The 23,907-nt window shown below is 37.0% G+C and overlaps 2 protein-coding genes across 5 annotated transcripts; one reads left to right on the plus strand and one right to left on the minus strand.

Moving 5' to 3' along the window:
• Positions 1-1,337: 1,337 nt before the first annotated feature.
• LOC121379243 (putative RNA-binding protein Luc7-like 1) lies at positions 1,338-18,518 on the minus strand. 4 transcript variants are annotated; one of them, XM_041507766.1, is made up of 12 exons: positions 18,365-18,513; positions 14,903-14,963; positions 14,425-14,513; positions 13,364-13,458; positions 11,887-11,985; positions 9,559-9,669; positions 8,780-8,923; positions 8,257-8,433; positions 6,800-6,975; positions 6,042-6,134; positions 3,957-4,205; positions 1,338-3,672 (listed from the first exon to the last, which is right to left on the minus strand). In XM_041507766.1, exons 5-12 carry the CDS (start codon positions 11,980-11,982, stop codon positions 3,606-3,608), a joined length of 1,113 nt encoding a protein of 370 aa, XP_041363700.1. In that variant the 5' UTR covers positions 11,983-11,985; positions 13,364-13,458; positions 14,425-14,513; positions 14,903-14,963; positions 18,365-18,513; the 3' UTR covers positions 1,338-3,605. The 4 variants fall into 4 exon arrangements, 3 of the variants coding, with proteins under 3 accessions (XP_041363700.1, XP_041363699.1, XP_041363698.1); XM_041507765.1 differs by lacking the exon at positions 14,425-14,513; XM_041507764.1 differs by lacking the exons at positions 14,425-14,513; positions 14,903-14,963 and having other exon boundaries at positions 18,365-18,518.
• A 2,928-nt stretch (positions 18,519-21,446) lies between these two features.
• LOC121378718 (SH3 domain-containing protein C23A1.17-like) lies at positions 21,447-21,956 on the plus strand. The gene has a single exon (XM_041507005.1). The coding sequence runs from the start codon at positions 21,447-21,449 to the stop codon at positions 21,954-21,956; it is 510 nt and encodes a 169-aa protein (XP_041362939.1).
• Positions 21,957-23,907: the final 1,951 nt, after the last annotated feature.

Raw genomic sequence — 23,907 nt, forward strand, 5'->3', positions numbered from 1 at the left:
GGGTTGTAATGATTAAACCGATTTTGTGCTGGCTTGTTTTATGGGTGGCCCCTGGTTTAAAAATGTGTTGTTAAATATTTCTTCTGCCTCCATCCCACCCTCGTGTAGTGATGCATTAATTAGAGTACCTCAAACTCCTGATCTCAACTATTTAGCAGTCCATGGCAATTCTAATCCTAGCTGTCCATTTAGAAAACGTCAGCACAGAATCCCACCCATGCCGATCAGTATAATGGAAATGGCCATTGGAATTTTTAGGCATGGATCTTTACTGCAATGCCAATTCAAGAACGAATATTCATAATAGTATAATGGTGCTCTCAAAAGAACGGAAGTAATGCCCATTAAACAACCAAAAAAACAGACAATTTTTCAGCACTGCCAGTCACGGATCAAATCCAGTTAATTTTGTGAAAATCATTCGACCACAAAAAACCTGTCAAAGCACATCCATGCAAAAAGAGCTTACCCCATGGTACAATAAGTTGTACTCTAACAATCTCGTTTGACGGATCCATTGGTTATTTCCCATTCAACAAAGTTCCATTGCAACACTAGAAACTGCATCATATTATAAAGCTATAAATACTTTTTAATGTCCAAAGAAGGCTGCCATTTAAAGGGTTTCCAACTAACAGCCTTTTTACCAACAAATAACCTTTTTTAATTACATTTTATTGTTAAAATAAAATCTTAAACGTTTGTAAAAGTCCACAATACCCCCAATAATTTCATATGTACAAACTGGTTTCAGCAGATATTTTATATTTTAAATATGAAAATTCACTTAATTATTAAAGGCCAAGTTAGTTGGAAACTAAAAAAATAAATAAATGGAGCAACATCAGGACTATGTTTTTAAACATACCAGCGTCATGGTTAGGCCATCAGTCTACAGGCTGGTAGGTACTGGGTTCAGATCCCAGTCGAGGCATGGGGATTTTTAATCCAGATACAGACTCCAAACCCTGAGCGAGTGCTCCGCAAGGCTAAATGAGTAGGTGTAAACCACTTGCACCGACCAGTGATCCATAACTGGTTCAACAAAGGCCATGGTTTGTGCTATCCTGCCTGTTGGAAGTGCAAATAAAAGATCCCTTGCTGCTAATCAGAAAGAGTAGCCCATGTAGTGGTGACAGCAGGTTTCCTCTCAAAATCAGTGTGGTCCTTAACCATATGTCCGACGCCATATAACCGTAAATAAAATGTGTCTAGTGCATCGTTAAATAAAACGTTTCTTTCTTTAAACATGGTATTTACAGACTCTTACATAGAAACAGACTTGTGGGGTGGGCAGGGGATTAAAAGATACTCCTGATAAAAACCAAACTCGTAACGATGTTTAATTTCTTTTAATCAGATAAAAGTTTAAAACGTACAAACACAGCTGGTTTCAACCAACATACCAAAATCACACAATCAAATAAAATGGAATTACAATAACCTAATGGGTAAACTGCTGACATTCAATTTCAAAGCTTGCTTTTGACGAGAATATGGTTTTAGAAACTACCAAGATGAAAAATGAAGAGTCGTTACTGAAATAGCTTTATTGAAATGAAACTTCTTCAAAGATGACAAACTGAACTTCGAATCAATACTGTGCTTACAAACCATTTAAGGTAAAACTTTAAGACCCAATTTCAGTCAAATGCAGTTTATGGTGTCAAGTGTAAAAACTTTCAAATTTGATTCCTTATAGTTTAAAAGCACAGCAAGCAGATCTAAAACCGGATGTATTCAATAAAACTGACAGCATTGATCTGCTCTGAAATAATATGAAATGAATGCTGTACGCTGGTAAGCCAACAAGCAGAAGCCTATATTAAGGCCTCTCCACAAGTTGTTTGATTTTATTGCAAATGGTCTGTACTTCATCCAAGATTACTGCTGTACAGATACAGATTGAAAATCTTTAAATATTCCATTTAGTATAAAACGAATTCTAAGGGTACCTATTTTATATCGACTTAAGTTTGAACCTGAAACTTACAAGTTAAGGACACAATGTACTGTGTCAAAAAAAAAAAAAAAAAAAAAAAAAAAAAAAAATATTACCTCGCTTATGAAATCACGTTACATTCTATCATCAGTGTAATTTAGGAAATTGTCTTGACTTCCATTAAAAAATGCCTCTTATCCAGCCATTATAAAATATAAAACGATTCATTAGATAGCATTTGCTGATGTTAAACAGATACCAATGATCTGTCATCTCAATGTTTGCAATACATTAACCAGAACAAACTGTTTATCCACATTTGATTTAAATGCAGTCAAAACATGAACTGAATAAAGACTGCACAAAAACGAGTGATTCACACATAGCACTATGAAATCAATTAGCAAACAATTTATTGACAGCTGAAGAAATGATTTCATTCTTAATGTAATAGTTATCTCAAACACCAATGTGAAAATGATTGCATGTTGTGGTACAACACCCGTTCCATAATTCTTTATACATTAAAAAATATATATAATAATCACAGCAATTTTTCATCTCTAAAAATGTACGCCAGTTATTATGCATTAATTTATGACACCGCCACCATTCACCATTCCCTATTTAGTCAATAAAAAATCATCACAAATATTTTGGGTTCCAAAAAAATATTTTTGAATATCAAGTTGATACAACTGTAATGTTTGACAAGTGAACAGTTGATTACAACTCTGAAATGTAACAAAGAAATACCTGACGGACAGAATGTGTTTGTTATAACTATACTATCTTTAAAGATGAAAAAACACCCTAAACTATTATGAAACTGAAGGTTTTGGTCAAATTATCTAGCTGGAAAACTAATCCTAAAAGCTACAATGTCAACTACCTACACATGCAAATTGGACGTTTGAAATGTAATAATTTATCTCGGAGATCACAATACATAACAATAGTTAATGGGTCAATAAAAGTATTTGTAATCAACACCAATTGATTAAGCAGGGTTTCGGCTGTTGATAATCTCCGAAATGACACTTAAATTTCATGTACAAGTATACATTTTTGAATACGTTTGTCAATTCAACAGTGAACATATTTGCTAAACCACTCAATGCTAAAAACCTAATACTATCCATTTAAAGAGTCTGCTTATGCTTTACAATGAAGTCACTTCTCAAATAACACAGATACCCACCACTGACAAGTGTCAAACCAGACAGATGAACATGGCTAAACTATTACTTAAAGCCAAATATTTCAAAGGGTGGACATATAATTCATGAAATACTGACAGAAATATGAACTATAAACTTCTTCTTTGATTATATTATGACACAAAATGAAGTCGTCAAAACCTGAGTAACATGTACAATTCTTATTCTGGATTCGTTAAACACACAAAAAGAAATAATCTTTCAGTATGACAAACCATTATCATTTACATAATATATATTCTTACATTTAATTCCAGTAATACATTTTAAGACATGTATCTGTTACTTCATATACTCTTACATTTTACTTCAATAATACTTTGTAAGAATACAGTGTTATCTGTCAAAATCCATGCATACGAAGTCTTGAATATTAAATATAAACAATGTACTTAATGCAAAAGAAAAAAGATGACGGTAACCAATTAGTTATAGCTAACCAATCAATTTATTTCTCCATTGCTGCCATCAACAGGGTCTGTGGTTTCTACTTTGTCCTCTTGTCCACGTCTGAAAGAAGAGAAAAAGAAATGAAGATTATTAAAATTAACATTTACAATATATCACCGAAGCAAGTGAAGGAAAGAATGATTTATTATCTTTCAAATCTTTTTGATACATCTCTATTATCATTAGGTCTTAAACACATGTATTTTGGTAATTCTTTAAAAACCTTTTAACCGTTATGTATTCTGTTGAGTGAAATGAAATGAGTCTGGCTATAAATCTTGTGACCAAATCTCGAATATTTTAAAGGTGCAGTTTAAAGCCTGCTATTAATAAATGCCACCAACCGATCAGCCTCTGCATCACTTGAATCTGAATTGTGTGTCCGTACAGCTTTCTTGTCCTTGCTGCGTCGGTGTCTAGATCGACTGCGAGATCTCGACCTACTCCATGATTTTCTCTTGGTCTTTCGACTGGACCGATCACGCGATCTCGACCGTTTAGTTCTACTACGTGACCGTGACCTCTTTGTCCGGCTCTGGGATCTTGATCTTCGACTTCGTGATCGCCGAGAATGAGATCTGGACCGCGACCGTCTAAATAAAAAGAACAAAACTTCTTTTATGAATAATCAATGCTGAAAATTACTGGTTCACATAGATCTACACATACTGTGTACCACAGGGTTATACCAGAAGTAACAAACCGCAAATTCAACAGCTGACCAATCCAGTCTTCTGACAGGCATGTCTTGTAACAATGTAACAAGGCTTGTCATTCACAAACTTCTTACACAGATACAAGCTACACCATCTACCAAAACACCAATCCTAAGAATGATGGTATAAGAAGTGTCGGTCCCAATACAAGTGTTAACCAACTATTCCTAATGATGGTCGAACTTTATAGGAAAAAAAAAAAAATCACAAAAATCAAGGAAACCACAAACTTCATTTGCATAACCAGTCTGTTCTGTGCTATTACAAAAAATGTACAGAAAATGTGATCTTGTTAGTAAAGAAACATGGAACAAATAAGATACTGAATTCATATTATATTATCATAGATTCTGTTAAGATTGTTTACCTACACATTTTTACTTCCAAACTGTAGAAAAGTGAAACGGCAAACGATTCTGGCATCTTTGTTCTTTTTTAGGGGAGGTAGTTTTCAATATTTGGTTTTAAAACTGAAATTTCAAAAATATTTTGAAGACAGTAGTTAATTTGGATATCACGAAAACCTTTTGCCTTCTATTACAGAGAAAGTTATAAATCATGGTAGTTATATTTTCTTAGCTTTTAATTTGCAAATGAGAATACTTTTTCTTTTAAAGGAGTTATTTCAACCAACTTGTAAAGATGTGTTAATAATAAAGTGTCATGATTTGAGCAATGAGGACAAATGTATTAGAAAATACATTAAAGAGATTTTGGACGACCGACAAGAACTGGACTCCATTTGTTTCAGACTGGGAATACAAAATGTGGCTTCAAACAAGTTTATTCTCCCCTGTAAATACTAGGGACACCTTAACTCACCACAGCCAACCCTACTTTTGATTCAGAGGATTATGTTCCAAGTTTAAGATGTCAGGATAAGTGAACTAATCTGAAATAAAAATGTCAATAAAATAATGCATCTCATATTTGAATCAAATAGCCGAGACAACCTGGTGGGATTTACAAATAGTTTTCCAAGTGACAACTGTAACTACAGTAAATCTAACCCTTGAAAAAATTAATTTGTGGACTGTGAAGTTGAGGCCACAAAGTTGCCAGTTCCACCATGGATTGATTGCAAGACCAATGAGCAACATTAGTGATGAATGTTTTTTCTTTTCACGGAATAGAATGGACATTTGTCTTGCTTTTCGTGACTAAGTGTGGAGAAAATGAATTCAAAGATTTGAAAACCCAGTCATTACACTGTGAACATGACAAAGCCACATATTTTTGATGGATTGAAAAGATTACTAAGACTTTGTTTGATTTTATTACGTTAATGTCACCTCAGCACTTGTTCCTTCCCTAACTTTGAAATGTGGGAATTACAACACTGCCTAGAAAATTATTACAAATATGCTGCCACCATACAGGGTATTTACCACAGCCCCGTGATATACAAACTGAGGAGCAGAGACTGGTGCATGAAAATATTCGCTCCCCACACCCCCTCCCAGCACAAATTGCAAACATTAAAAGTTGTTTTCAAAAGAAACCCCCCCCCCCAACCCCAAACCTCTTTAGACCAAGGGCAAGGTTCAATTCCTGATTCACAAAATACATCCAACAAGGTGCCAAGACACACATGGTCGATAAAACGTGTGAAAATATCACCTAGCAACTACCGTAAGTTTGATATCAACAGAATAAATACTTTGCCACCACCAGCGTTCAGTTATGAAAGAGGAAATAGTAAAATTGCACTACCTGCGCCTTGATCTCGACCGTGATCTTCTAGAGCGAGACCTAGATCGCCTCGAGTGCTTTTTTGACCGTCTGTCTCTTGACCGGGATCTTGACCTAAAATTTTAAAAAAAATGTATGCAGACCAAGGAAGAAAATGTTTTAGTGATGCACTGAACACAATTAATTTACAGTTATATAGCATCGGACATATGGTGAAGGACCACACAGATACTGAGGGAGAAAACCCGCTGTTGCCACTTCATGACCTACACTTTTCGATTAGCAGCAAGGGATCTTTTATATGCACCAGCTAATAGACAGGAAAGCACATACCACTAACAGGGATCGATCCCAAATCGTCCGTGCATCAATCTAGCATTTTACCACTGGGCTACAAGTCGCTGTGATTAATAAAAACCATAGGTTTGGGAATACTTGCTACTTCCTCAAAAATTGTTTGATATCTGTGTTTCTAGTATGTTCTTTTATCTATTGTTAATGTGTACTACTTTGGTTGCGGTAGCAGGTAAAATACACTGCAGAAAATAACAATCATCAATGAAAATGAATAATAATTTTTAAGAAACATGTACATAGACCTGACAAATGTCAGGTAGTCCTAAAACCCTGTGAATTCTTGACTGACTATAAATATCTTAAAAACTAAAAGAATCCTCAAGTACAACCTACATCATACTCAAAATGCAAATAACGAGTATCTCCTTTTTTAAATCTATGGAACTTCATTGCTTTGTAACTGTAACACTTTCAAAATTTACCTCCTACTTCGACTTCTACTTCTGCGACGTTTTTCTCTACTACGACTTCTCGTCTTGGCTTTGCTGCTTCGGTGAATCTCCTCTTCCTTTTCTCGGACAGCAAGACGCTCATCTCTCTCCTTTCTCATCTCCTCACGCTCTTTATCTCTCTGACTCTTTCTATCTGCTACTAGTTGCTAAAAAATATATTATAATATTCTTATATATATATATATATATATATATATATATATATATATATATATATATATATATATATATATATATATATATATATATATATATATATATATATGTATGACTATTATATCAGGTAAGATTAAGATTTAGGGCCGAATTTACAAAGCCTGTTTATGTCTTTATTAACTCCATACATTTACAATGTTTAAACACCTGCGTTCAAGAAAAACAGGCTTCGTACATTCAGCTCCTGTTTTAATGAAAAAGAATTGAAACAAAAAATTTAGGGGCGCATTTATACATTTGTTCTTTTTTAGTTATTTATGCAACTGGCGAGTTTGTTATAATGCAGAATCTCATTTGAAGACGGATCTTTCTTGATTAACATCTGAGGTGCTGACAGATGTACAAATGTTTTTGGTTGGTATTAAAATCATATCTGGTTTTAAAACATTTTTTTTTTCAATTGACAGAAGCCTGTTACAAAAAATCTTATCTCGCCTTCATGTAAAATTCTTTAATCTCATTGGTTATTTGCTGTTGGACAAATCCCGTATACCCGTGGGCGGAGCCAAATTCTCTTATACCCCGTCTGTAATTTCCAACAGTTTCCAGCCACCCCAGTTAATGCTAAAACAATAATTAGATTATAAATAACATTGATAATCAATCAAGTATACATAATTAATTTTATTTTTACTATAAAATACACTTTTAAAAGCTGCAATGTTGAACTCGGCCACCTAATTACGGTCGTGGTGTTATTGTATTAATGCGCGATTAGCAACAGTTGTGGGTTTTTGGGGGTATTTAAAAATATTTTTTTTACTACATACATTTCTGATAAAAAAACTTTTTTTTTTTTAATTAATATCCGTTTCAGACAATTTCGTATTACAAACATTTGAAGTTAAAAACTTGTTTATCTATGGAACTATTTTTCGTCACTGGCAAGTGGTTTTGTTCGCATCCGCGTGGTACGGCTCCGTTAATAAATTGTTAACAATTATTGTCTGGCATTATTTTGATTATTTGGCAATATGGTTTAACATGTCGGCAAGATAAATTCGTTGTAGAAGCATCTCTCGGGGTATATGGCTTTTTATGTACCCTCTGTGTGCTCTTTTATCCACAGTATAAAAAGCCATATACCCCGAGAGATGCTTCTTCAACTTATATTGTCCCCAACCAGGTATGAAGGACAGGTGGTCAACATGACCCTGGGTAATTGAAGAAATATAGAGATAAAGTACTCTTTTTTTTAAAACCAACATTACCTTCAAGTCTTCCAGTTTTTCTCTGATGGTGATAAAACCAAGATGCAGCTTGCCACCAAAGTGATCAGCCAAACGCCGATCATTGTCATGGATACCAAGATAGGCACCACAGACTTCACAAACACGCAGTTTCTGTTGTTGATAGCTAGACGCTGGCATGGAGTTGCGAAAATCAGTCTATATAAAACAAATAAAAGATTTATTAAAGTACATAAAATATCAAAACTCTTTTCAGTTCTACCAAGCAATCAAAAACAAGCAACATAGGTTCGTACTTAAGCAACACTGGTGTCTATTCAAACAAGGATTCTTAGAGTCTTGGTAATGAAATACAAAGTCATTTAAACTATTACAGATAAGCCAGGTACAACAAAAAACATTTCTTGAGTCCAAAACAAAACAAAAACAGAAAAAATTAATGTTAAAATTCCAATAATCAGTTAAAACATGCATTTCGAGGAGAAAAAAATCATTGTCAAACTATTTGCAAATAAAAAAGTGTTTTTGATTTTTTTTTACAAACCTCTGCCAGACTTTTCTTCACTTTGAGATCTTCAACTTCCTTCATCAGCTTGAGTGATTCCTCTACCAATCCTTGTGCCCCAGCCAGCTCAGCCTTTGCCAGTTTTGTACCCATCTGTTCACCAAGCTGGTGAATCATTTCAGCCTGAAAATCAAAAACTAATTACCATCAGTTTTTACATTTATAAACACTGGACATTACTTCAAGGTAACAAGGACATTTATCTTCTAAAACAGGGATGGCTTTGACACTTGCCAAATCTGTGAATTGCTCATTTTATTTTAATTTTGCCAAAACATATTTGTGTAATAACTGATATTTTGTTGGAAAATTGCTTAAGGGTTTTAATTTTCTGAACACCCAGAGTTAACCCTGTAAAGCCACACTATTTACTAAACTCTGCGTTTAAGTTGGGATTTGCCAAATTACCAAATGTGTACCAACTTAAAATTAGGTAAATATATTTTACAAAAGAATGTCGATATTGTTGCTGTTTGTAGTTCTACTGTCCTCTAAAATAGAAATTTAAATTCTGCAACAGATTTGCAGACCAAAGTTACTGATTTTCTAATGTTTTCTGGATTCAGGTTAATCCTGATAATTCAACATTTTTCATACAAACACACACACACGCGCGCGCGCACACATCAATATAGGCTAGAACTGATTAACTACTAGACCCAAAGTATAAAAAGATATGCTAAAACTACTAATTAATCTGTTATCGACTTGGAGGTTTAAGAAAGAAGAGTTGTCAGTTGATGGTTGTCAGTATTCACCTTAGCATTGGCCTCCTCACTAAGCTCTTCTTGGGTTTCCTTCAAACGTCTCTTAGCAAGCTCTGTCTTGCGGTCACACTCTCCAATGAAACTCAGCAGATGCTCCATGGCCTGTACAAAACAGGAAAACATTTTAACAATTATTGTTATTTCAATTACAGACACTCCCTTTGGTCAACGTGTTACTATCATCAACAAAAGCTAGAGGTGTAAAAGGAGGTAAAGTTATTCTGAATTTTCCTACAAAAATGAAGTTGCCATAATAAATTATAGAGAGCAAATTTTTTTACAACAGTCGAACACTGCCATTAAGTTGACGAACCTAAAACAAAACACACAAAAAGCAAAACTAAAATCCAATTAGAAGTTCCTAAACAAGTTTTTCATCATCAGATCTCTGAGAATTGAAAATCTGCACGACTCATTTTCTGGTTACGCAGAAATAAATCCAGCTAACTCATTTGCTTTTGGAGTAACCCCCATATATCCATGTAAATAGTGCTCCAAATTTTGTGTTAACAAAAAATAGGTTACGCTAAATTAGATTTGCATAAGTAACGTGCAAACAAAATGATTGTTCTCGCAATGAGGCTGATCCAGATCATAGGATTTCAAATTTCATGGGAAAAGGTTTTTCGGTTCCATGCCATTGGAAACTGTAGGTTTCGTGAAAACAAGTCATTAGAACCCATTTTTAATACCAATGATTTAAATTATTATTATCGCAAAAATCTGTTCAAAAGACATGATTTTAAACTCAATCAGGGGTTCTAGAATATTTTTTAAATTCACTTGCCATAGGGCCAGTGGATTTGAAAATTCACTGGCCATGGTGAAAAATTCACTTGCCCATTTTTCATACTGAAATCATGTTTAGTCAATTTGTCAATTTACACAACAGATAGGCTCACTGGGCATGCTTTATGGTTTGTTTAGAAAAATATGCAAATAATTTTCATCAGTTTAGAAAAAAGTTACCGTACCTATTAAAATTTTAAACTAATTGTTTCCACTAAAACCACCTAAGTTATAAAAAATAATCCATGTTACTGAGACAATTAACAGCATTATTTATTTACTTATGAATGGGAACTCACCCCCCACCCCCTCAAAAAAAAAAAAAAAAGAGAGAAAAGAAACAATTAAGAACCTTTATTAGCATAAAGTGTACATGTATTGCAGTTTAAGGCTTATCCCCCCCCCCCCCCCCACCACCACACACACTCACACAATATTAGTAATTTTTAAATTTGGGTACTTTGTTAAATTTATCTATTTCATGATACTGTGTTCCTAAGCATTAAAAAAACTTTTTTTGCAATTTATGTCATATTTTATAAATTAAATTAATAATTTACACCTTTAAAGTATTTGTAAATAGTGACATACAACCTTTAAAACTAATAAAAGACTGGTTATCGTTTTGCATATTATTAGTATTAGAGTAACAAATCTTTGGATTCCAGTGTCAAAAACAAAATGGCGGCAAAACAATGAACTTTTGTTTTTCCAATGTTTACACTTTATAACTTTAATAAAGTTACATCAGTAGGTATATTGATGTCATGGATGGGTCAGAGATTACTGGTGGCCAACTATTTGTTAGTGAAATATTGCATGTGATAGCAAATCGAAAGAAGTGACTTGTAGATGTTTCTTTTGTTTTTGAATGATCGTAGATCGTAGGATGTAGCGTTGTAGATTTTTTTTTTTTTATATCACTTGCCATCGGGATTGCACAAAGTAACTTTCACTGTCCTGAATAAAAAAAAACACTGGCCTCGGGCATCGGGCCACCGTATTCTAGAAGGCCTGCTCAATATAAAATTGATTTTCGACACGTCCTCTCATTATATGCATGCTGTTGTGATTTTGACAGCTAAATAAAAATAATAATTAAGGCCTATGTCACTTCCTCCCATAATGAAACTACAAAAAATAGTGGGGCTTATTCGACTGCCACCTTCAGTACTCAAGCACATGCTTAGCGTCAACTTTTTCGACTTCAGTGATAGTAGTCAGAAGGTTAAATCTTTTCTACAAAATTATATTTGAATTTAAATACTATTTCTTGATCCCTACATTCAAGAGATACACTACAAATAATTAGTGCCAGTAATTTTAGTTCAAATGTTCCATGATTTTACCGCCAGGGTACTGGTAACAACTGTTACCGTGAAATACCTTCCTATAAAAAATATGTCCTGAAGATGTTCATTTCCCCCCCCCCCCCCCCCCCCCCCCCCCCCCCCCCCCCCCCCCCCCCCCCCCCCCCCAGAGCTCTTAACAGGTTTACACTATTTTAACACCCAGCTCTCCAACACTTACATCAATGTCGTAGAAGTAATCCTTGTTTCTGGCTGCTTGCTCATAATCGGCCCTGAGAGCCAAGTCGTGGATCCTCGAACACTCACCCAAGTCCATCCTCTGAAAAAGTACATTTCAATAAGACAAATAATCCTAATGCTTCACTTTGCTTATTTATATAACAAATACATATTTATACAATAGATTTTTGATTATTCAAGGACTGTTATCTTACTGCTAATGCTACATAAACCTATTACTCAAAATATTTTTATGATAATATACTCAAAGTGATGCAAAGGTACTATAGGCCGTCATGACTGCTATAAATCGAATAGTTGCCATTTATTCCCAAAGAACAGACTTAATATATGGATACCTTTTACATGGATACATTACATACACCACTTGATACAGTAGCCATGCTCCAGTTTTAAAGTATAAATCAGTACATATGCAAGTACTATTAATTAATTAATAATTGAACAGACATTCCTCCACTCAAATACACATTTTAAAGTGATTCAGCACAAAATTGGAATTGTCTCTAGATATACATGTAATATGAAAACAATTATGCCATGTAGTTACTTTTAGCAAAGATTGTCAGTTACCTGATTTGTATCATACGATAATTATTTAAAACAAAAGATCTAAAACATTTAATGAACATTGCAATTATACTTAATATATATCAACTATATCAGTAATTTAAATTTCAAATAAACATCTAGGGCCAAATTTACAAAGCCTGTTTAAGACTTACATGTGTGCAACTACCTACATTTACCTGCGTTGCTGAAAAACAGGCTGCGTAAGTTCAGCCCCATATGTTTTAAGTCTATAAACAAGTAAAATTACTAAATACAAATTGATCCCAATACGTACAAGTAAGGACCACAAAAACGTGAGTACAGTACAATACCATACCATCACCAAGACAGAACGGCTCAGTTTCAAAGAACTGAAATAATTAACAACCACTTGGTTTTAGTACTTAAACATTTGTTTCAAGTGATTTATACACCGACATACACAAGAATTCTAATTTGGGAGCCAAATGCCTCTTAGAATGGAAACAGTAGTTACATCTGTGATCTGAATACAAGACACACTCATTTACTAAGCGAATCTTGGCATTTGTTCACCATTTTAAAAATTGTATTTGAACAGATAAATAGTCCTCAATAGTAGACTATCTCAGCCCATACAGTGCTTTAGCTAATTTTAAAAATGGGAAAGCCTTTTCTTGAAAAATTATTTTTAATATGCTATTAGTTTAGTATTGTTTGGCAAATCAACATATTTATGTTAAATGTCTAAAATAATGCATTCGTAGAGGTATTTTCACAAAACCGTATAGGACAATGGGCAGATTTAAGAGCTACACTGCTAATAAAAGTTGTGAGTTTTTATTAAAAACAAATTACATATTTCATTAATTACGTACCCACTTCCAAGCATGTGATCTAGCTGGGTAAATAAGGAGAATACTCACCGTACTCGCAAGGATATCATGGGGACAGCAGCCAAGCAGGAAGCTCTTACATACCCGAGGGTCGTCAAACTTCACCCGATACCTGTCTTTTTCTCCTAGAACAGTCACAGCACCAAACAATATTATTAAACATCATGAAACAATATAACACATTTACAAAAGTATGAAAGCAATCGAAGAGGAATTGCAATCAAAGAGACAAAGCTAGTGATAGATGCTACTACCACTGCAAATATTGCCATTTTTAATATCATATATAAAAAAGGACATGCACTATACTATCTTATTTTACAATGTTTGCACATGTATGCAAATGATGATTTTACACTGATTAATAGGTTACAAAAATAAATATAAGTTGGGTTTATTATACATAGTTATGTAATACTCAATAAAAAGTATTAATAATTGGAAATATACAAATTGTTTATTGTAAATAATTTCAGTTTGATTTGACGTCATTAGAAACGAAAGTGTTTTGGAAATTTAAAAAAAACCCCACCCCACACTATTAAATATTTAGCCCAAAAAATTTATCTCAGATTCTAACTACATCTATACATGTACCCATACAGGTAGCTGCAAGCAACTGCAATTCCTCTTCAAAAAATACATGCAGAAGTATTACATGCATTTTGCATAAAATGTTCAGAATTTTTTCCCCTATTACTGACTAAAATTAAAAAGGTCTTTCTTATTTTGGATGTCAGCCAGAAAAATCTTTTTTCAATGTACATGTAATGTTTTAATGTCAGAGATAAAAACAGAAGTGGAGATAATTGATTTATTAAAAAAACCACCCACATAAAAAAAAAACACTTCACAAAGAATTACATTTACTTTTTTTCTTAATAAAAAAAAAAAGAAAAAAAGAAAAAGAAAATAAATAAATAAACAAACAAAAAACCCAGGGGTTACTGTTTACCAACAAATCTGGGGGAAATGAAAACAAACTGCCTCAAATTTGTTAATTTAAACACTTAAATTTCATGTATAATGCTGACTTTGATAAAACTACAGTGTACTATTGTGTTTGATACACACTGCGATCAAATACACACTGCGAAATAGAGCAAGTTCTGTTCACTTGTCTTTCGTCTACATGCAGCTGGCTTACACATATTAAGAGCAGTCGTCTCTTTTCTCCCACCTGGAAATAAACTACCTCCTCATCGAACCCAATATGGGACAAACGAAAGTCACATATAAAAAAGGTTACTTTTATATTACTCTTACCTTCAAATCCAATTACATTATACTTTCTTTTTAAATTATGTATATTATTTAAAAATGTATAATTTATAATCATTGCTGAATTAAAACATCTACCTTCATCAAAATGTTTAACCTACCACACACAGCTTATGGCCGACATGCACAATAGATGAAACTAAAAATATATTAACATATGTAATTAAGTATCTGAAAATAGGAAATAATTTATTACTGCAATCATTATCCTCTCTTCTTAGGACAAAAGACAGGAAAAAAACTGAAATAACATTAACGTAATTATGTATATGAAATTCATCAACTCACGACTTGGCCATTCACCACCTTTGCATTTAACCTTCTGGATAAGCCCGCATTACAATGTTCCCTTGAAAATAGGGAGATTGAAACAGAGTTACACTTTCTCTGACCAATAACTAATTTGTTTTCTTCAATACATTTTAATGCAAATAGTCAAAATAATTTCTGGCAACAAGTAAGCATCACATAATTTGATAAACAACAATACAATTGCAAAACTATGTAAATATGTATATAAATGAGTAATTAAAATAGGCACCCATGTCTAACTAGCTGGACCAAGCAAAGTATGAATAGCATTTTTATAATTATTTCAATTACTAAAAAATTATATTGAAACGGATCCCGTAATGCTACGCAACACTGATTTGTTCTAGACATTAGTATCACTGTTTTCCCTGTCCAAGCGACACTGATCCACTGAAAACACTTGCTGGTTTAATGCAATTCACTTAAAATTCATAAAGGTGGTAACTTAATAGTGTAGCACCCAAGATGTACAAGTAATAATGACCACTATCATTCAACTAATATTCCTAATTGAATGGCATCATTTTAATACTTAGGCTTGATTTAACATGTGTCTATGTATATTATATAAATGCTATTGTCCATATGCTGCGATTTGAACCCATAACTGTCTGGCTGCATCTAGGTCCACACAATTTTACATTCACATGTATTGTGAATCATTAATAATTGAAACACGTTGGTTATTCATTACCAGTATTAGAATAAGCATTAATGTAATTCACTTACTACATGTAGATTACATACAAGTCACTGTAACAGATCAATTAACAAAATTACATGCTCGATAAAACTAAAGTGTTAATAAATCAATCAACCCTTTCACTTGTACTTACATCCACTGAAGGTTCAAGCACCAGTCTTGGGCACATCCTCCGAGATTCCACGGTGGCGGTGTCCAAGACAGGCCTCAAATGTTGTGGAAAAAAAATGTCCCTAATTATTCCCTCAATAGTTTGTGGTTTGTCAAAAAATTAACGAACATGCTAATGCAAAATACCATCTGAGGACAGAACATTGTGGTATCATCGTTTTGGTTTCATACATTAAAAAATCATGCTTTATCTGATGGATGGCACAATATTTCACTTTCATCTTTTTAAACTTGAACATAAATGTGACACGGGAAGATCCAGGAACTATTTTTTATTTTATTTTGTGTGTGTGTGTGTGTGGGGGGGGGGGGGGAGAGAGAGAGAGAGAGAGAAAGAAAGACTAATAGAAAAACGGCACATTAACTAATAAACAAACAGTCCTTACAAGACTGGGTTCGACATTCGACAAATCCACTAACCCTCAGTCCTGGCTTAAGCGTTTTCCCTAGCTTGCTTTAGCATGGTGCGGCACCATGCCTAAATAGTCTAGCATATTATTCCCTTAATCAGTGCCATGCTCATTTTATTAAAGCAAAGAGGGCAGGATGAAGCTCAGTAGTAAAGCACTTGCTTGATGCGCAGTCGGTTTAGGATCGATCCCCATCGGTAGACCCATTGAGCTATCTCTTGTTTCAGCCATTGCACCACAACTAGTATATCAAAGGCTGTGGTATGTACTATCCTGTCTGTGGGATGGTGCATTTAAAAAATCCCTTGCTACTAATGGAAAAATGTAGCGGGTTTCCTCTCTTTGACCATATCAAAATTACCAAATGTTTGACATCCACCAGCCGATGATTAATAAATTAATGTGCTCTAGTGGTATCATTAAACAAAATTAACTTTAAAGCAAGCACATAGGTTACATTTATTTTTATTTCAATAAAAAAAAAGGTGCCCTGTAATGGTAAAAATGCCCCCCCCCCCCCCCCCCCCTCCCCAAAAAGAGAGTAGTTAGTCTACCATACATTGCCCAATTTCTAGGGAAAACACTATGGCTAGTGAAATTTTTGCTCTCGGCTGGTGGAAATATTCATTTGTATATGTTATATTTATTGTGTAAGAAACCAAAATAAGGGTCTGAAATTGGAACTGTTGTTGACCATAGCTAGAATGCCCTCAGCCCTGTCAAGTGTTTCTGCTAGAAATAAATTTTGGGGTATGGCGTTATGGAATGGAATGCAACCAGTCAACAGGGGGTATGGGTGGCCTCCCCAAGAAAGAAAATGGGTTACGTTTAGGGTTAGGGTTTAGAAAATCATACAGCAATGATAAGTTTAATTAATTTTGTCAAAAAATGAACTTTACAAAATAGTATCTGCCAAAAAATTTGAGTATGGCATCATACCTGTTTTACCCTCCGACAGAAACCCTGTTTGCACACATCAAGTCAATACTTTTCTTAATGTGCAGGGCAAGTTGCTTCCCTCTATTAAGCAAATTTAAAATGGTTGGGTAAAGTTTTGAAAGTAGTCGTTGGAAGATTTATTTTGTTATTAATGACACAAGTACTTCAATCGGGATTTAGTGAGTATGGGGCTTGCGGTGAACTTGTATGGAAAACTTATTCGTATGGGGGGAAAATGCAGTGAACTTGTATGAAAATCCACAAGTGAACTCGTATGGAAGACTTACTCGTATGGGGGAAAATGCAGTGAACTGTATCAAAATTACAAATTGATATATCCAATAGCCTACTGTATAGCAACTTGTGTGTAGTTTTTATGCAGAGTTCGACAAATCCGCTACCCCAACGTCCGTGGCTAGTGGTTTTTAAGTTCGGGCTAGTGAGAAACGCAAAAGATACATGTCATTCGGGAAAAATGTGCCCATACGCCTATGCACGAAACAAAATATATAACATGACACAAATATAGGAGACTGCTGTTGATGCACAAACTGCGGTTGACATGCAAATAGTTGACTGATGGTGACATAAATAAGATTAAGAAGCATGTTGCCATGTATACAAAACAAGTGTACAAATACACATTTAAGAGAAATATCAAAGTATATATGCATATCCATACATCCCCATACGAGTTCACCATTATTTTTTTTACATACGAGTTCATTTTCCATACAAGTTTTCCATTCATACGAGTTAGTTTCCATACGAGTTCACCGCATCCCGAGTATGGTCGGTTATAAAAAATAAAAAAAATTGGTCAATTTGTTGCACTATTTCGGTTGAAACATGGTGCCACAAGTTTTGAATACCAGCTGGTAATGTAACAATATTTGGATGTAAAAGAATCACACATTCTTTCTTAAAATCTTAGTTTCTATGTCCGTTCGGACTGTAGTCTAGACTGTAGTCAAATGTGAGCCATATTTAACACTAAAACATTTAAAATAACATGCCGAGGAAACTACATCTTGCCACAAACTTTGCTAAATATCTTTGGATACAGATGACTGTGTTAATATCTTAACCTACAACAATGCTTGGTAAAATAAATAAATAAACAGTTCAACAGATTTTATAATTTTATTTTGTCAGGCTACGTGTACACAACCAACAACGCTAAAACATATTGCTGTAAAACTATCACCAACTTACCATCTCTAGATGTGCCCATTAGCTCATCAAGCATAGCCCTAATTTGATCGTGGGCAGTCATTGTGAAAAATATCACAACAGGACAACAAATGCTATCATAAAATATCTGCCTTCCACAAACTTCCAAAATGGCTGCTCAACAAGCACAGACGTCAGTATCAAAGGGAGGTAATTAGTTTAACAAGTGCGTACTAGACTGACACAATGTCCATTTAAACCTACCATCTCATTAACAGGCAACAGTAATAGCCAGTGCTCGGCCTGTCGGTCGCCACAATCGCCAATTGCGATAAAAATATAAAAGTGGCGACAAAATAATCAATGTGGCGAATGTATATGGCGATTTTTAAAAAAATAATAAATAAATAAATACGAGCTCAGTTTTGCAGTAACAAAGAATAATTTCAACCTTTTTCTAATCTTCTGATCTGTCTGGCTACGTTATTGAATCTCCTATTGGACAACTAATGCATGAATTCGTTTTTTTATTCTTTGTTTATTGCTACATGTACATGCACATTTCTGCTCATTGTTATATAAACGTAATGCAGCACCAGACACATGAGCACAATGCATATTGTCAGAGCGCGTGACATCAGATTCTGTCGAGTTCCATTTGATAGTGTTCCCCTTTCTTGTCCATTCTCATGGCAAAACAAAAGACTCACCAATCAGGCTTGACGGATATGACATCTTGCTGTTGACCTGCAAGGAACACAGTCATAGACATTGCTATATAACCCGTGGTATAATTCTGAATCAACCTATATTAGCTCTGGAACTTTCTTTTTAGCCGACCGTTCAAAGCTGCGCCCAATTTCCTCAACCCAAATTGCACACCTTTTCTCTTTGGCATAATACTTTGCTCCATTCCAAATTCAATAGCACCATCACCCCCCGCTGGCCTGCTACCGACCACGGTCGGGCTGCTGGTGCTCCCTTGCACCTGCCAGTGCAGGCAGTCCCTCCTCTCCCCCTCCACCACCTTTTCTGTCCTGGACGGAGGAGCCAGCCAAGACCGGCTCTTGTGCTCAGGACAAGCGTACGCTACAGCAGCTTGCTCTGAATGTGCACGTTGCCCTATGACCTGACCTGACCTCTGAATCAAAATTATTATTCGTAGTAAACAGGGATGGGAATTGGTGAACTGTAAAAAACTGAGGAAATCTAGAGAGGTCCGAGGACAAGGACGATTAAAATGCGAGAAAACGCGGATCCGAGTATTGAATGACATGTTTTGTTTTAAGCCTAAAAATAACACTTGTATTTTTTTCGGGAAATCGACCTAAACTAGAAAAAAGAGCCGATCCTAACTGTCTGGTTCCGTTATTAAACTATTAATATAATATATTAATATAGTATATTATACTCTTCGAAAAAGTAGGGGAACCTGAAATATTAATGTTAATATCAACTATTAGACCGAACATGCATTTTGACCACATACATCCTAGTAAAGAACCTCCAGGTCTGTTTATCAACACACCGAAACACATTCCATAGTTTGCACATGCATCATGCAGTTGCCCCGTAGGCCTACACGTTCGTGGGGTGTCATTCTCGATTTTGACAATTTCCAGGAAGATCGATTAATCACTGTGGAACATTATTTCTGTCAATATTTTTTTCATCCTGTTGATCATACAGTTGTTATTATTTGTTTTTAGTCATTTTTATTGTTTGAATTTGTGATTTACTGATAAAAAAACGTGAACGTTAAAATTTCACTTCCAATCGTCCTTCAAGATCTTTGGTGGTCATACAACCTACTGTAATACTGAACTACCGGTTGTAATGTTTACCCAATTAATTCACTATTATCATATAACCATTCCCCACAGCTAACATATCTTACAAGTTTGGCAATTGTAAATTCTTACTAGAGTTCCCCTACTTTTTTTAAGAGTATATAATACACGGCAATTTGGTCAGCCTAGATCAAAGGACTTTCGATTTACATACCGCCTGTCGTGTCACAGCCACAGTGGGAAAGATCTCATTTTAGCTCATTAGCGTGTTCGAAACTGTAGTGGTATAACTAGTTACCTACCAATCTACCTACCGTAGCTCATTAAACACTGCATTGCATACACTATAACACACACACACACACACACACACACACACACACACACACACACACGCGAATGCACTCACGCACGCACACACATACGCAATCAGTGGCGGATCCAGAAAATCCATTTTAGCGGGTGGGCAATGACATGTGACCGAAAACTACAAACGTTCCCGAAGGGGTTTCTCGGAATCTCCAACAAAGAAAAAAATACTATAAAATATAACTACCTAAAAATTTAGAGGGGTGGGGTTGGTGTGTGTGTGTGTGTGTGAGGGCAATGGGCCTAATATGTTGGCTTTTTGGGAGGTTAATAGTAGATAGGCCTCCTGAACGTCAAAATATGCAAATGAGCTAGTCCCGTGACCGCCCTCTGACTAGCTGACCATTAATGGGACAGTAAACTCCAAGATGAGCCTTATGTGTTGGAAAGATGCATACTCGGACCACAAACACATACTGACACTTTAAGAAATGAAAACCGCGTAATTTTAGAGTTAATAAAAAACCGTGATTATTCCTGTTAACTGGGGGCAGCCATTTTCTTGTTTTTGGTGCGTCCGGAATTTTAGCTTGGGGCGAAGTGACGTCAACTTCGACCAACTCCTGTATGCACAGTGTACACAAAAACAGTCATTTACAAGAAGGTGCTTTTATCAACCTGACTTGTAAAACAACATAAATGACTTGATAATATACTCTTCAAAAAAAGAAACGCAAAAGGGTACAAATGGGTTATAACTCCGATTTTATGTTTCCTACCGGTTCATGCTTTGTGAATATAAGGTCATTGCATGTCCCAAACACATTCCCACGGTTACATTCGATAAAACGCAGCTACTGTACAATAAAGTTCCAAAATGTGAATATTCGCAAAAACGCAGCCACGTGCAAACCATGTCACCACTGCAAGTGCGTTGTCTGCACGTGCAACATGAACACCGACAGTATAAAAGTGCAGGGTGTTCGCTTGCCTGGCCTCTGTATCTGGCACTTCCTGCCTAGATCATGATCAGACAAGACGTGTGTCCATGTTCTCTCGACTTACCCCCCCACCTGGGGGGACTGATGGTCTCGTATGGAGCTTTGCTAGAGTACCGGATCACGTGCATCGGGTCACGGGCAACCGTGACCTTGGTGTACGGAGACCCGGTACCACCGAAGAAAGGAAGGTGGAGGAAGAGGAGACGTGCGCCAGGGAAGGCTCAGGGGGAGACAAAACCGGCGGCTAAACCGCCGGCAGCGCCACCTTCTGCTTCGCCACCCATCGCCGCTCCCCGTATGAGGATAGGAATAGAAGAGGCACCAGCCCCGGACATCCCGTCTTCTGCGTTGGAACCAAATAGACCAACTCCACAGGCCAGGACTTCAGCGCCTCCGGTTGTGCCGCCGATTATACAGGCGGCACCCGTTGAGGCGCAGGCCCGAAAAGTGGCTATAGTAAAAACGGAAGGCAACCACTCCCCCGAGTGGCCAACCAGACAAGCCAAGCCAACCGTTCCAACCGCCGAAACCTGACGAGCCACCAATCCAACAGTGGAACCTACAGGCGGGCAAATTACATCAGCGGTACGCCAAACTTGTCCGGATGAACATTGAGGACGAGTCTAAACTTTATATAATACCCAGACAAAAAAACTTGGGTCAAGCTTCCAAGGAGCCCGGAAGGAGAATTCGCCATCAGCAAAACCCTTCTGAGAGATAAAGAGGAGGTGTGTATACTGACCATACACCAAGCCGGAATATACCATCAGGGACTGCTGCTAAAAGAAATGGACAACCCGACGATACACCGCATCGTGAAGACGATATCGGGGGCCAACTACCGTCCATTGGTCAGGCAACTAGCACTCAGCCCATACCGGCCCTTCTTTACAGACATTGACTCCTCCAACTTCATCGGATCGCCCTAGACGCCAACCTTTGCTAGGACAGGTAACAACCTCCTTTTTGGGCTAGTTAGACTTTAAACATTTTGGAAGCAGTTCAAAATTCTTATGTTTATATTTTTTTTTTTTTTTTTATAAGCAGTCTAACGCATTTTACTTTGGCGCCCGTTCAATTGCTCAAAATCACCTTAAAACTTTTCGGCCGAGCAGTCTTAACTATTTTGGGTTTAAAACGTAGAGTCCGGACATGTCTAGGTATGCAGTTAATCTTCATAGACTTAGGTAAAAAACAGGCTTCACCGAGGAATCGAAATTCAGCCAATCAGAGCACGGCTCCCACTCGGTGTACTTCAAGCTTTATGAAGTGTCTGCTATTTGGTCCGCGCTGGCGTCGACCGTACTAAATGGCTTTTTTCCAAATTCTGCCCACTTCAAACTTACCCCCCCCTCCTGCTCCGGAGTTAGTCACTGGCGATGTCAGAGGCTAAATCCGTGGTGGGCGTGCCTGAACCATGTTGGATAGGGGCACGTAAAAATAGTTTCCCATCCCATCCATCTGTATCTGGCCGACAGTTGACAATCCAGGACATGCCACGTCTCAGTGAACCGCAGAGAAACAATGCCATCGGCCGACTAGACGCAGGCGAATCCAGAACAGCCGTTGCCAGGGCATTCCATGTATCCCCAAGCACCATCTCCAGACTGTGGGACCGTTACCAGCAACATGGATCAACACGTGACCTCCCTAGATCCGGTCGACCACGGGTCACTACCCCCGGGCAGGACCGCTACATCCGGGTACGCCACCTTCGGGAACGATTGACTACTGCCACCTCCACAGCCGCAGCAATACCAGGTTTGCGCAGGATATCCGACCAGACCGTACGGAACCGCCTACGCGAGGTAGGAATTCGTGCCAGACGTCCAGTTCGAGGTGTCATCTTAACACCACAACACCGTCGACTCCGACTGCAGTGGTGCCAGATTCATCGACAATGGCCTCAACTGCGATGGAGACAGGTGTGGTTCAGTGACGAGTCCCGATTTCTGCTCCGACGTCATGATGGAAGATGTCGCGTGTATAGGCGTCGTGGTGAACGTTATGCGGCAAACTGCGTGCAGGAAGTGGACAGATTCGGCGGGGGTAGTGTCATGGTGTGGGCAGCCATCTCACACACTGGCAGAACTGACCTGGTCCACGTGCAGGGCAACCTGAATGCACAGGGCTACATTGACCAGATCCTCCGGCCACACATCGTTCCAGTTATGGCCAACGCCAACGCAGTGTTCCAACATGACAACGCCAGGCCTCAAACAGCACGTCTCACAACGGCTTTCCTACAGAACAACAACATTAATGGCCTTCCTTGGCCATCGATATCACCGGATTTGAACCCAATTGAGCATCTATGGGACGAGTTGGACCGACGCCTCCGACAGCGACAACCACAGCCCCAGACCCTGCCCGAGCTGGCAGCAGCCTTGCAGGCCGAGTGGGCCACCATCCCCCGGGACGTCATCCGTACTCTGGTTGCTTCAATGGGCAGGCGGTGCCAGGCAGTTGTCAAACACAGCGGAGG

Source organism: Gigantopelta aegis, chromosome 8 (assembly GCF_016097555.1).
Source record: "Gigantopelta aegis isolate Gae_Host chromosome 8, Gae_host_genome, whole genome shotgun sequence".
Classification (NCBI taxonomy): domain Eukaryota; kingdom Metazoa; phylum Mollusca; class Gastropoda; order Neomphalida; family Peltospiridae; genus Gigantopelta; species Gigantopelta aegis.

Bases quoted from the DNA above. Each gene is read 5' to 3' on its own strand.
- LOC121379243 (XM_041507764.1), bottom strand. From the start codon at position 18,425: ATGACTGCCCACGATCAAATTAGGGCTATGCTTGATGAGCTAATGGGC. The intron at 8,434-8,779 runs GTTTGTAAAAAA...TGTTTTATATAG, and splicing joins TGAAGAAAAGTCTGGCAGAG to ACTGATTTTCGCAACTCCAT. The intron at 6,976-8,256 runs GTAATGTTGGTT...TATATTTTTTAG, and splicing joins AAAAACTGGAAGACTTGAAG to CAACTAGTAGCAGATAGAAA.
- LOC121378718 (XM_041507005.1), top strand. From the start codon at position 21,447: ATGATCAGACAAGACGTGTGTCCATGTTCTCTCGACTTACCCCCCCAC.